The sequence below is a fragment of the Physeter macrocephalus genome, chromosome 4 (genome assembly GCF_002837175.3).
Source record: "Physeter macrocephalus isolate SW-GA chromosome 4, ASM283717v5, whole genome shotgun sequence".
NCBI lineage: Eukaryota > Metazoa > Chordata > Mammalia > Artiodactyla > Physeteridae > Physeter > Physeter macrocephalus.
Genome location: NC_041217.1, coordinates 67,936,740 through 67,946,950, shown reverse-complemented (window position 1 = coordinate 67,946,950; position 10,211 = coordinate 67,936,740). Strand labels below are relative to the sequence as shown.

At 45.6% G+C, this 10,211-nt stretch overlaps 1 protein-coding gene across 4 annotated transcripts; it reads right to left on the bottom strand.

Moving 5' to 3' along the window:
* Nucleotides 1–499: 499 nt before the first annotated feature.
* On the bottom strand, nucleotides 500–7,645 carry LOC102990877 (low affinity immunoglobulin gamma Fc region receptor III-A). Of its 4 annotated transcripts, none has more exons than XM_007123088.3 (5): nucleotides 7,543–7,639; nucleotides 6,829–6,849; nucleotides 6,220–6,477; nucleotides 3,117–3,371; nucleotides 500–1,160 (listed from the first exon to the last, which is right to left on the bottom strand). In XM_007123088.3, the coding sequence occupies exons 1-5, from the start codon at nucleotides 7,589–7,591 to the stop codon at nucleotides 970–972; spliced, it is 774 nt and encodes a 257-aa protein (XP_007123150.2). In that variant the 5' UTR covers nucleotides 7,592–7,639; the 3' UTR covers nucleotides 500–969. The 4 variants fall into 4 exon arrangements, with proteins under 4 accessions (XP_007123150.2, XP_007123151.2, XP_007123152.1 ...); XM_007123089.3 differs by having other exon boundaries at nucleotides 6,220–6,474; XM_007123090.3 differs by lacking the exon at nucleotides 6,829–6,849 and having other exon boundaries at nucleotides 501–1,160; nucleotides 7,543–7,645.
* Between the last annotated feature and the right edge of the window lie 2,566 nt (nucleotides 7,646–10,211).

Here is a 10,211-nt window from a genome sequence, read left to right as displayed (position 1 = left end):
TTATAGTCCCTGTCACTGCTCTCTACTTCTCACTATTGTGCCCAGTAAAAGCATTCTCACCTCCTACCCATTCCTTCCTGTGCAGTTGTGGTTGACTTCTTCTCATGCTTTCTCTGTTTGGATGTGGAGGTATCTCTGTTCACTGAGCTTAATCTGGGACAACAATGTTGCTCTCCTTCCAATGGCTTTATTCTGTGCTTTCTTTTCTAAATCCTCCAACACCTACACCCCTTCCTGGACCATTTCCTGCTCATGACATTAAGAGGGTTGATCACTGTATACCTGCAGACCATCCCAATTCTGACATGGGCTCCCCTGAAAAACTCTATTCTACATCACCTCTGTGATTTTCTTTTACCTCTACCATGGCTCATCTTCTAGGAAGACAACCCAGGTGGTGGTCTTCTCTGGTCTTTCCTGGACTACCCTGCTCTTTCTTAGCCACCCCCTTCATTGGTTCTGCTGTCTCCCCTAGACCCCCCAGACGTACCCGCAGTCTGTCTAGAAGGAGTTTTAGGGTGACTTGAAGGCAGCCAGCCCTGCAGCAACAGATGCAGACTACTATCCAGCTGGTTCTCAACCATGAATTCTCTTATTTACATATCCATTTATTTAAGGACAATATTCATACATCAAGGGTAATCATCAAGAATCTGTATTGTTGCTTTGCTGGGACGGAATGGTTAGAATAGAGAAAGCATCCATGTTGCTCTGAGACTTCTATTCCTGGTAATGCAGCTGCTTACTGGAGCTTCACTGTTGGCACTTGAAGATCACAGTCCCTTCCTATCCATAGGAGACCAAGAGAAAACAGTTGGGTGAAGGACCCTCAGCCTAGAGTCTGAGGTGTAATTTTCCTGCTGCTCCCAGAGATGCCTGTTGGGCATGGTGGGGCTGTGAATTTAGAAAGAGGTTCAGAGATGCTGCTTTTATCACCCCCATTGGATGGGGATGCTGCTTTTATTACCCTCATTTGCCCTGAGAGCCCTGAGTCCATGTGACTTTGCCATTCCTCCAGTCCTCCTTTGAGTTTCGAAGGTCTCTCTTCACAGAAAAATACAGCCCCGTGTCCACTGCAAACAGGAGTCCCATCACCAGGATGAAAGTGATTTGGTGCCAAGGTAGAAAGAATGATGAGCTGGATGGTGGACTTCCTTGACCTAATAGAAGAAGCAGAGGGATGAGAATAAAATGACATTTGTTAAGGCAGAAATTTGGAATAAATGGTGAGGTCATCAGTGGAAAGTCTTTCTGACACCCGCTAAGAGACAGATTCTAAGGAATATGGGGGAGTCTGGTGGAAAGCCATAGCTTCCTCCCACTGAGTCTGGGTCTTAATGCTATACCTGAGCAAAAGTGTTTTCATGTTCGATGGAGGTATGTGACATAGTGTTGAGCAAGGTAGGTTGTAGCTGGGTTTTGTGTGAAATTATGAAAGTAGTCAAAGTTTAAGTTGGGGTGAGAACACTGTTTCTTTCTTTCTTTTTTTTTTTTTTTTTTTTTTTTTGCGGTACGGGGGCCTCTCACTGTTGTGGCCTCTTCCGTTGCGGAGCACAGGCTCCGGACGCGCAGGCTCAGCGGCCATGGCTCACGGGCCCAGCCGCTCTGCGCCATGTGGGATCTTCGCGGACCAGGGCACGAACCCGCGTCCCCTGCATCGGCAGGCAGACTCTCCACCACTGCGCCACCAGGGAAGCCCGAGAACACTCTTTCTTAATTCAGTAACTTTCTCTTGTGTCTCAAAATAATACTCATTGTTTTTACCCTACTAAAGGAAATCTAAAAACAACAACAACAAAAAAGTGAACCATTGAAATCTGCTATTTACCGTCAGAAAATTGATAATATTTCTTTATCACGGCTCAGTAACTAATAACCCAAAATGGAAAGAGGTAGAATTTGCTTGTTCTCAACCTCTTAGCCCTTAATATTGTTATTTTAAAGTCATTCCTCACTGTAGTCTATAAACTGGTAACATTAGAGTGGATTTTTAGTCTCAATTTTTTTAACTCTTAATTTTGATTTAATTTCAAACTTAAAAAAAGGTTACCAGTAAAGTATAAATAACTCTCATATATTCTTTACCTAGATTTACTAATTGTTGGCATTTTGCCCCCATTTTCTTTATTATTTGCTTTCTCATTCTCTATTTGAGAGTATTTATTTTCAGTTTAAATTGTGATGAAGTTATTTTTTATACAAATTATGGCATTGTTTTGTTAAAATCTCAGAAGATGTGTGGCTATCTTGCTGTCTTACTACATGTAAATTGCTTACAACAAACGTCTTAGTCTGATTACACGTGGAAGTTTTGTGAAATTAGGAAGTCCAGGAGCACCGTGGCCGGGGATCTCTGACCCTGGAGGATGATACTACAGAAACTGGAGATGTTTTCTAAGTGACTCAGTGGAATTCAAAATTCTGTCATAGGACATTGGCGCCTGTCCAATCCTTTCATTTTATCTAGTGGTTCAGTATACAGGCTTTGAATCTTTGGTGTGCCCTTGGAGACACATTAATTACCCCCCTCCCTTTTTTCCACCTCAGTTACTTCATCTGTAGAGTCAATATTACCGATCTCTTAATGTTGTTGTGAGGGGTTGCTGTGATCATCAGACTAGTTGCATGTAAAGAAGCACTCAGCACAGTGTCCAGCACATTGAAAGATGCCCAATAAATGTCAGCATGTCTTTGTTACAGAAGTGGAAACTGAGGTTCAGAGAGTCTAACTGGCCACAGTTGCATGGTTAATTAGCAGCAGAGCCAGAACACAGGTTATGGGTCTTTCTGTGAGAAAGTGAGGTGCTACAGCCAGCTTCGCTTTTGGCTATGACTTGAGGCTTGGAGGGGAAAGGAGAACAGGTAAAGATGGGCCAGCATGATAGAGACAGATAACATTATGGATATAGTTTGAATGAGGTAAGTAAGGACAGGCATATTTATGGGGGAGGAAATGTGACTTCTGCACCTGCTGTCACATTGCAGAGTGAATGACCATTGTAAAGAAGTCTGTGGAATGGTCAGCAATCTCCTCCCAACTCATCTTTCCAGTGTGAATGCAGAGTCCCCACACATGGTGCTCTGGGCCCTTTAGATGTGCTCTGCACACCTCTTACCTTGAACAGTGACGTTCATAGCCTCTGAAGACTCGTTTTTACTCCCGATAAGCCCCCTGCAGAAGTAAGAGCCACTGTGTTCAAGTTTTGCTTCTCGAATGTAGAAGTCAGAATTCTGATAAGAAAACTTCTTGCCTTTGCCATTCTGGAAATATTGAACGTTTTCTACAGTAGTTTTCTTCCAACTGTGACACTTCAGCTGAATGGGCTCCCCCTCCTTGACCACCCACCGAGGGGCCTGGAGCAACAGCCAGCCTGAAAGACACAAAGAGAACACAGGCCCAGGAGGCCTCAGCATTCAGTGCAAAGCTCTTGTGAAGGGGATGCTCGCCACCCAGATCCTGGGGGATGATGGAAAGCCAGACTGGGAGCCATCCTTACATAGCTTTCTTTGGGAAAAAGTCAACTGGGCCCTGCAAGAGAACTCAAGTCACACCAAGAACTTTTGTCTAATGGTGGAGAGGGAGAGACACACACATGGTCAAAACATAAGGTTAGAGCATAGGGTCTAAGTGATGAGGCAGGTGAGAAGCAGTTTGCAGTATCCTTAATGGCTACACTTGGATTTGCTATCGCAGGTAATAAGGAGCCATTGTAAGTTCTAGATCAAAGAGTAAAAATTGTATTAGAAAATGATGATTTGCCCAATTAAAGGAAAGGTAGACTTCAGAAGGAATGGACAGTTGTAGGAATATTGGAAGACTGTTGCAGCCAGTCAGGAAAAAGGTTACTGAGTGGCCACAGGAGTGGCTGCAGAAATCATGAAGGAGAACTCAATATAAAAGTCACGGGGGTGGGGGGGCTTCCCTGGTGGCGCAGTGGTTGGGAGTCCGCCTGCCGATGCAGGGGATAGGGGTTCGTGCCCCAGTCCGGGAGGATCCCACATGGCGCAGAGCAGCTGGGCCCGTGAGCCACGGCTGCTGAGCCTGCGCATCCGGAGCCTGTGCTCCGCAACACGAGAGGCCACAGCAGTGGGAGGCCCGCGTACCGCAAAAAAAAAAGAAAAAAAAGTCAGGGGGCTTCCCTGCTGGCGCAGTGGTTGAGAGTCCGCCTGCCAATGCAGGGGACATGGGTTTGATCCCTGGTCCGGAAGGACCCCACATGCCACGGAGCAACTAACCCTGTGCGCCACAACTACTGAGCCTGCGCTCTAGAGCCCGCAAGCCACAACTACTGAAGCCCGTGTGCCTAGAGCCCGTGCTCCACAACAAGAGAAGCCACTGCAATGAGAAGTCCGTGCACCGCAACAAAGAATAGCCTCCTCTTGCCAAAACTAGAGAAAGCCTGCGTGCAGCCAAAAAAGAAAAAAATTAAATTAAATCTTTAAAAAAAAATTTCAGGGAGGGGAAATTGGTGGTTTCTGAAGGGCCACAGCGTCTCAGCAAGGCCATCTTCATTACTGAGCACAGCCTCTGAGAGAGAGAATGTTATGTCATCAAGATATTTGTTTTTCACAACTGCCTTGCCAAGTAACCAGGCTCCACACCCACACACAGAGAACTTGAAATTGTGGTCAGGAAGTTGGCCTGAATAATTAAAAATGATATTGCATAGAAATTTTAAAATGACATGAGAAAACATTCATCAGACAGTGTTAAGTTAAAAAGACAGAATACAAAAAGTATGTATGCTCAGAAAAAAAGAAAAAACATGGACTTAAATATTAACAGGGGTTACCTATGTAATCATATATGTATATATATGGTCTGGTTTCTTTGGGGGGAACATTCTTGTTCCATTCTGGCTGTCATGGACTCAGTGAATGTCCGTATGTACATTCGTTAAACTAATATTTTATTGAGCACTTACTATGTTGTGCAGACTGGGGATACCCAGATGACTAAGACACATGAAAGAATCTGTGATCTAGACATAGAAATAATTACAATACAGTGTGATAAGTGCTACAACAGGCTAAGAACAAAGGACTGAAGGACCAAAGAGAATGGAGCAAAGAAATTCTGCCCAAAGAAAGTAAGGAAAGCTTCTCAGAGAAGGAGATAAGTGAAATGGGTCCTAAAGAATGATCAGGAGTTTGCCTGGTGAAGTTAATGCTCTTGGTCACAGTTTAAAACAGTTCTCACTGATTAGACTTCTAAAGTCAGTTTCTAGAGCCAAGTTTAAGACAAACTAATAACTACCAGATATGATTTGTCTATTGCTTCCTGTTGGTAATTCTCCATTTTATTTGGTCATAGGTGGCCATCTATCTCTCACCTAGCTAGATAATAGACATTCCTCTTTGTAGCTCTGTAGACTGAGAACCATGTCAGCTAAGTGACACAGTCAGGCAAAGAAGCCAAGAAAATCAGCTTCAGATTCCATGGAATTCTGTTGCAGGTCCACCTTCATTAGGCCCTCCTTCTGCTCCAGACTTGTTTCACTCACATACATTATACAGATGGGGCAGCCATGAAAATAGGGTCAGGCTTACAAGGTGACACTGCAGGTACTGGGCTATGTGGTGTGATTTCAGGGACACCAGGAGAGATCTCTGCCTCCAAAATACTTCTTCTACTTGCATCTAATGACTGGATTCTGTTAATACACAAAGACTTGGATTCCATGATGAATATGCAGGCTGAATGTGTATATATATATATATCTCTATTAGGAAAGATATCACATGGCCAAATTTACGCTGAAGTGTATATTTTGAGTGTGGCATTGACGGGAAGAGAGAGATAGATATTACGGTAAATTAGGGATGGCTTGCAGGGTAGCTTAGGGCATTGTGTGTCTGAGAGTGAGGAGGTTGAGGTCCTAAAATGGACTCATTAATTTATTCAATAACTATTATTGAGCATCAGTGTCATGCCCTGACCTTCAGATGACACCATTCATGCTGTATGTATTCTGTGTGAATGTTGATTCCTGGAATTGTGCAGTGCAGCAGCCCTGTAGTATATGCCAGGCTTTGACTTTTTACCTAAGGCCTACTTATAGTTAGGACTACAATTCTGATATAATTCAGTAGGACTACAGATCATCTCATCTTAGTTTTAAGCCCCAGGAACATCATCTTCTGGTGCTTCCCAAGTCTTTCAGGGCCTCTTGTTTTACCATTTATTGGTGGTTTCCCTTTTCCCCTTCACCTACTCACCCATGTAGACTTTTAGCTTCACCGGGTCGCTGCGTGTGGAGAGGGATGTCTGACACTTGTAGTCTCCACTATCCTCAACTTTGGCATTTGTGATGAAGTAGCTAGAGGCCTGGTTTGAGATGAGAGTCCCATTGTGCCACCACTGTGTGGAATTGTCTCCAAGAGGGTAGTCCCCCTGGCACTTTAGAGTCACATGGTCATTCGTGAGCACCCGGTCCCATTGAGGGTCTAGGAGCACCACAGCCTTTGGGAGATCTGCTGAGGAGTCAAGAGAATGTAGATGAGGGCAGGGAAACGAGCCAGCCCTACACTGGCATTCCCGGGGAGGCTTAAAACCCATTGCAAACCGAGAGTTGGCAACTCAGCCTTAGCATAGCACTCAGTCTGAGCATATTGGCTTGGAGAGGCTTGGCCTTCTTCTTGGTCTCTCTTTATCTTGAGCAAAATTGGCCAGAGGAGCATAGGGCCAAGCCCTACTGCGTTGGGGGAATTACCCCTGCCAACCCAACATCAGCAATTTCCTGTGCAAAGAACATTTTCTAATACCCTGTGGCTATTGCACATTTACATTCCTCACTTGACCCATCCAAGACCACAAAGCAAACTCACCAGCTTGCATGCCACCTGTAACTGTAAGAAAAAAGAGTGAAACGAATATTGAGTAGCAGCAGAGATCAGGGTGACTGGAGTGTGGCGTGAGTTTAAACTCCCTTGCCCACCTCTGCCCTGGGAGGCCTGTGTTCCCAAGAATCAAGATAAATATAGTGGAGAGCTCCCCCATTGCCTGTCCTCTGGTCTCCAATGTCTGTGCCTCCTACTCCCTTGTCCACCCAAACCCCTGTTTTCAACACCATTCCCTTACTCTGTGGTCCCCGTTCGAACTCCCAGATTAAGGGTACAGATCGAATATCCCTGAATCAAGCCATAAAAGCAACCTCACCCCAAGTCCCCTGGAAAGTGAGGAAATTAAAAGACTTAGAGAGGAACACTGGAATGTGAGAATGGAAGAGACCATCTAGTCTCATACTTCAGGACCATCTAGTCCATACTCTTCAGTTCATAGATAGACAAACTGAGACCCAGAGGGGTGAAGTAACGGAGACCTCACATCCCCCTTCATCTCCTGATTATGCCGAAATCAGGGCCAGCAATTCTCCACATCTCTAATGCTTGAAACTTTGTCCTAGAAGCTCAATCTAGATCTACAGACATGGTAAGGGGTCCTATCCCTTGGTAGGGGTCTCATCCCTTGCCTGAAAAGGGATGTCTGCTGAACCCAGGGCATCTTGAGCTCAACTCCCAGGCAGGGTGATTCTGACTTACCTAGAAGCAGCAGAGCCGTTGGTGGTAGCAGCTGCCACATGCTGTGCATTAGAGTAGACAAGTCACCACAGATATCAGAGCCCTAAGGGAACCTAGTTGACTTGAAGAGAGGAAGTAAACAGCCTTTCTCCCCACCCATCAAGCCTATTACTCATCAGTTTCCTTTTCTGGAAACGTCATTTGATTCCTGAATCTGAACACTGACAAATGAAACCCCACCTCTCTGGTTTGGATCCACCCGGTGACGTGAACAGGACAACAGGACCCTGGGAATGAGACTCAATAAGGAGGACATTCCCTGAGGGGGTCTCTTGTTCTACCTCAAAACTTCTCACTCTCCTGCTTGGCCCAGACCCATCTCCATCCAGCCAGGGCCTGCCTACAGGAAGTAGTCATTTAAATCATCAGATCATTAGAAGTGTCCCTCACCCCAATATTATCTCCACCAACATTTTCTCTCAAAATTGGAGTGCATATGCCTCTGGGATCTCTTACTAACTCCTTAGTGTGAATTCGATCATGAGATTTGCATCCTCTATTAAAAGAAACACAGGCAGTAGGAGAGAAATGGGCTCTGGGAGGAGGAGTTACCACTGAAAGGCTGGAAGGAACACAGAAAAGGTGGAAACGGGGTGAGGGGGAAGGGGGCAGGGTGAGGCGAGGACCAGGGCATTTTACCTTCACCCCAGTGTTATTAGGGCTGTGCTGGGCCACAGTAGTTCAGGTTAGCTTGGGCCCCTCAGGGACCCACTGGGCCTCAGCTGGTCTGTGAGCCTAGCAGCCTGAGTTCCAGGGCTTCTTACCAGAAAAAGTGTAGGCGCAGTGGTTACGAAGTGGTAAGGTTGCTAACCTCTTCTCTTTACTCAACATCCCTCCTGCCAACACGTACACACCCATACCTTTCCCCCACCCTCCCCCCTACTTTGTTTGCTCTCATATCAGTCCACGTCTCAGACAGAAAATCAAATGGCTCTGCTTGGCCATATCATGCCCCCAGCAGATTCCTGGACATCTGGGGCAGGTCTCACATGGAAAAGCCTTGGAAAAGCCCAGGAGGTGAGCAGCGGACAGAAGTGAGCCAGTGATGTTTGGCAGCGGTAGAGTGGAGGCAGGGGCTGGCACAAGTGCCTGCTGACCACTGCTTTGGACTCATGCCCCTTTCCACTCCAGAGTCAAATAAAAACGGCTTCACAGGTTTTGATTTCTGTTTTGTTTTGCTCCTGAGTAGAGTTAATTGATCCTCCACCATTCCCATCCTCCCCGCCCCCAACATGTTCCTGCAGCAACCCTCCCCCACAGGCCCTTGGATTAGATGATGTCTGACTAAGATGGACATTCTTAGTGCTCCCTCTTAAGTGATTTGTTTACACCTTCCAAAATCCAGACTAGTATCTGAAAGCTTCAGCCTCCATGATATAGTACCTCAGATGCTTATCTGGGAAACCTAAAACAGAATGAGTACCTTCAGGGCTTTCTGTGGTTTCTCAGGTGAAAGGTGGCTACCCCTCAGCGCTCTCTGTTGTTCATTGCTACCGAAGTGGCTTTCTGCAACATGATGTGGTGCAAGGCATTCACTTTAGTTTTCCTTGTTTGAGGTTTTATTTTCTTGTTGACTCATTTTCTGTCTGTGGCCTTCAAATGGAGGGGGGAAGTGTCAGCTGCCGAGAGGGTGGGCTAGACAGGAAGGAGAGGAGGGAGAGCACAGGAGGACAGCAGAAGAATGGGAAACGTTCTGCAGGTTTTCCTGAACAATCCTCCAATTGAGTGTGTTGGGGTGGTATGGGTTAATTTTACAGTGATAGGTAAAATGCAGATTTTTAAAAGAAGGGCAGATGGTCCTGGCATATTTTATGCTGGAGTGTTTGTCTTCACGCTTGCTTTTTCTTTTCTCCCTCATCCTTTTCTTTACTCCCTCCCTTCTTCTCTTCCCTAATGTTGAAATGACAGCCACAGCACAAGGTTCTGAGATTACAGAGTTCATCAGTTATCATCCCCTGGGATTTATAGTTTCTTAAGGGGAGACTACCCCATGAGCATCTGAAGTGCTTTAGGGACTAAGAGAGTATTTCTGAAATTCTGTGTATGCACAAAGAAGCCAGTGGCTAATTCTGTCTGGGGGAGGAGTCCATGTGGAAGAGAGAACACTTTAATTGGATCACAGGAGATAAGTATGTGTTCAGCAGGAAGGCTTTTGAGGGAAATAGTCATTTCAGGCAAAAGAAGCAGCATCAGCAGAGACTTGGAGTGAAATAGGCTGGCATGTTTACAGAGCTTGGTATAGCTCCACAGGATTTGTGAGTACTACAGAGGAGAAGCACAGGCTCTTAAAGGGTTAAGAGGGCTGTGTTTCAGGTGAGTGTGGGATGGAATTCCAACTCCACCACTTATTTAACCTGTCGAGGTCTCAGTTTCCATAGCTCTAAACTTGGGCTAACAAAAATGGTACTAACCGCAAGGAGTTGTTGTGAGGTTTAAATGAAATAATGCATACAAAGTTGTTGGTTCCATATCTGGAACCATACCGGTTGATGACTATTAGAAGTGCAACACAGGAGGTTGAGGCCTTCTCTCGTTTTCTTTTTTTAATTTTTTTATTTTTTTATTTATTGCGGTACGCAGGCCTCTCACTGCTGTGGCCTCTCCCGTTGCGGAGCACAGGCTCTGGACGC

Bases quoted from the DNA above. Each gene is read 5' to 3' on its own strand.
- LOC102990877 (XM_007123088.3), bottom strand. From the start codon at position 7,591: ATGCACAGCATGTGGCAGCTGCTACCACCAACGGCTCTGCTGCTTCTA. The intron at 3,372-6,219 runs GTGAGTAGGTGA...TGTGTCTTTCAG, and splicing joins GAAGCTAAAAGTCTACATGG to GCTGGCTGTTGCTCCAGGCC. The intron at 1,161-3,116 runs GTAAGAGGTGTG...TTCTTCTATTAG, and splicing joins TATGAACGTCACTGTTCAAG to GTCAAGGAAGTCCACCATCC.